Source organism: Squalius cephalus, assembly GCF_949319135.1.
Source record: "Squalius cephalus genome assembly, chromosome: 1".
Lineage (NCBI taxonomy): Eukaryota > Metazoa > Chordata > Actinopteri > Cypriniformes > Leuciscidae > Squalius > Squalius cephalus.
Window position 1 is genome coordinate 61,648,173 of NC_137122.1, and position 2,500 is coordinate 61,650,672.

General features: G+C 35.9%; 1 protein-coding gene across 1 annotated transcript in view; it reads left to right on the top strand.

Moving 5' to 3' along the window:
• LOC307171798 (uncharacterized protein) overlaps window positions 1-1,593 on the top strand; it is a gene marked incomplete at its 5' end in the record, with an annotated part of 2,183 nt that extends 590 nt beyond the window's left edge. Inside the window, 3 exons of the mRNA XM_079893647.1 lie at window positions 296-457; window positions 765-944; window positions 1,036-1,593. Coding sequence (XP_079749773.1) covers window positions 296-457; window positions 765-944; window positions 1,036-1,247 — 554 coding nt within the window. The 3' untranslated portion in view covers window positions 1,248-1,593. The remainder of the gene's footprint in view (window positions 1-295; window positions 458-764; window positions 945-1,035) is intronic.
• Between the last annotated feature and the right edge of the window lie 907 nt (window positions 1,594-2,500).

Sequence of the window (2,500 nt, forward strand, 5' to 3'; positions counted from 1 at the left end):
TAAGGTTGAATGCGATATCCAAATATTTCCAATATTTCTGCAAAGTGCAGAGATGTCCTGACCTACCAATTTTGTTCTCTATTTTAAAAAAAATATGATTGTTTAAAATAGATAACGAAAAAAACATTTTTCACAATTTTTCAAATGATAATGAAACCTGTGATGCAAAAATGATCACACAAAATCTTTCACAATAATCATAACACATACATGCATATTGTGAAGTCGTATTTTGTATGGTGCTATTGTGTATTCATCGTGTGAATGCACACTCATTTTGTGTTTCTCATTGTAGGTGGGAATAAGCGAAGGCATCAACTGAGAAGAAAGATTGCTGTTGAGAAGAAAGCCTTGGAAGTTGCCATCAATGACCACAATGCTACTGTGGGGGAAGTTGAAAAACTGCCTCCTCCCAATGAACTCTTGGCTGTGGACAACTACTCCTGGCCATGGGAATGTAAGTACTTCCTCTGAAATGCACTGAATACAAATTGTTTGATGCACACATCTTGATGTAAATATGGAATCTGATGTAAAAAATGTTATCTGATGTAAAAAATGTTAAGACATTGGGCACTATGCAAAAAAAAAAGTGCAGTAATTTGTAAATGGATGTGATTGAACCCCTTCGCGAAGCGCTGGGGTTCTATCTCATCCTTTCAGGGTTTATTTCTCTATTGTAGTAGTAGTACAGCATGCAAAATATCTTCTGTCCCAATATTTTTATAGGTTGTAAGATAACACTTTGATGTAATGTATTGCAGGTCATGGTGATATGGAGCGGAAAAAAAATGTTTTTGACAAGGTAATGCTGCTGGCTAGACTGAAAGAAGAAGTAGTTATTGTGGTTCGTGAAGTCAAGCAGCACATGGAGTACATGAGGAGTGTGGCTGGACTGATTGTAGAGTTTACCTTTCAGCTCACTGAAGACACCAATGGGAAATGTAAGGACAATAAATAGTTAGACTTTTTCTTCAATTTGCTTCTCTGGAAACCATTGGCTCATTTCTTTATATTTTAATGTCACATTTTCAGGCAGTACAGAGGGCTTAATGGAGAAAGGACGTGAGGGACTACTCTGTGTGCTAAAGAGAAGATTGTGTGAAGTTGAAGCACAACTGGCTACAGCACGCACAACATACAAAAGTATTCTTGGACTGCAAACATTATCCTTAGATGACTTCTCTGAAGAGGAATACTTGAGAATACTTCCTCAACTGATGAGGAACTGGGAGAGTAGTTATTAGGGAGAAAATGTGTATGACTCTATGAAGATGTCAAAGCACAAAATGTCAAACATGACAAATTACCTTTTTTTTTCTTTTTTTTTAGCATTACATTTTTGGTCGAAATGTATTGCGCATCCCTACGTAACTTCACTGTAGTTGTATATAGTTTGTATATACTGTACTGTAGTTAACTGTACATAGCCTATTGTATTGTTACTCTCTCCAACAGTGTGCTATTCCAGCTTATGTTTCCACATGTTAGAATATTCTCTCTCTCTCTCTCTCTCTCTCTCTCTCTCTCTCTCTCTCTCTCTCTCTCTCTCTCTCAATTTCACCCAGTAAAGTGAACTGTTGTTTCAACTATAGTCATGTCTCTTTTGTTTGATTCATGAATAGCTTTAATTGAAGTCAATTTCCTGTTTTATCCCATTGTGTGTGTTGTTCCTTTCAAGTAAGTCTGTAGTAAGTATTAGGGCCTATATTCTAAGGCAGGGGTCATCCAGAACTTTTCTCAGCAGACGCTATCAGGGCCAGATGCTCTTGTAAAATTAAAATATCATTTAATTAATATTTATTAATAATATTATTATTATTATAAGTAATATATTATTATTTCATATATCAATTTGCCTTTAAAATGTATGTTATTTTTTAGCCTGATGTTAAAAAGATAGTGTCGGAGGGGAAATGTCACTTCTTTCTCAAACTGTGTGATTGTTACATTTTGCCTATGTTTTGTCTCAATCATGTGACTCTCGAGGTTCCTGTCTGGAAAACAAAAACGGCGGACAATAAGTGGAAAATTAAATATCTCTTGTCTTAAAGATATTTGTGTTTTATAATGCAGCACTACAGTAGATTGACGTCAAATATGACGGTTTTAAAAATCACGCCTTCAGTTATGAAAAACAAATGTGTGTGTATGTTTTTTACATTTTTCATAGCGGAAGTAGCAACATAGGCCGTTACTATGGAGATGAGGACACTCACGCTTTGCGTCACGTGAGCAGAGCAGATGGCGCGCTGGTCTCCTGTTTTAGTTAAAATATCGTCATTAAACAAACATTTTTGTCTTTTCTTAGCATAGATCATATACATGCAGTACAATTATTTATTAGACAGTGTGTGATATTTGATATATTGGGTAGATACATGTTTTCACAACCCTAGCACGACCCTAAAACGGAGGAACTACAACTGGGGTGCTGATGTCAACACAAGTACTAAAGAGGGGTCTAGGGAGTTGTAGTTTTTTTTAAAAACCCAGGGTT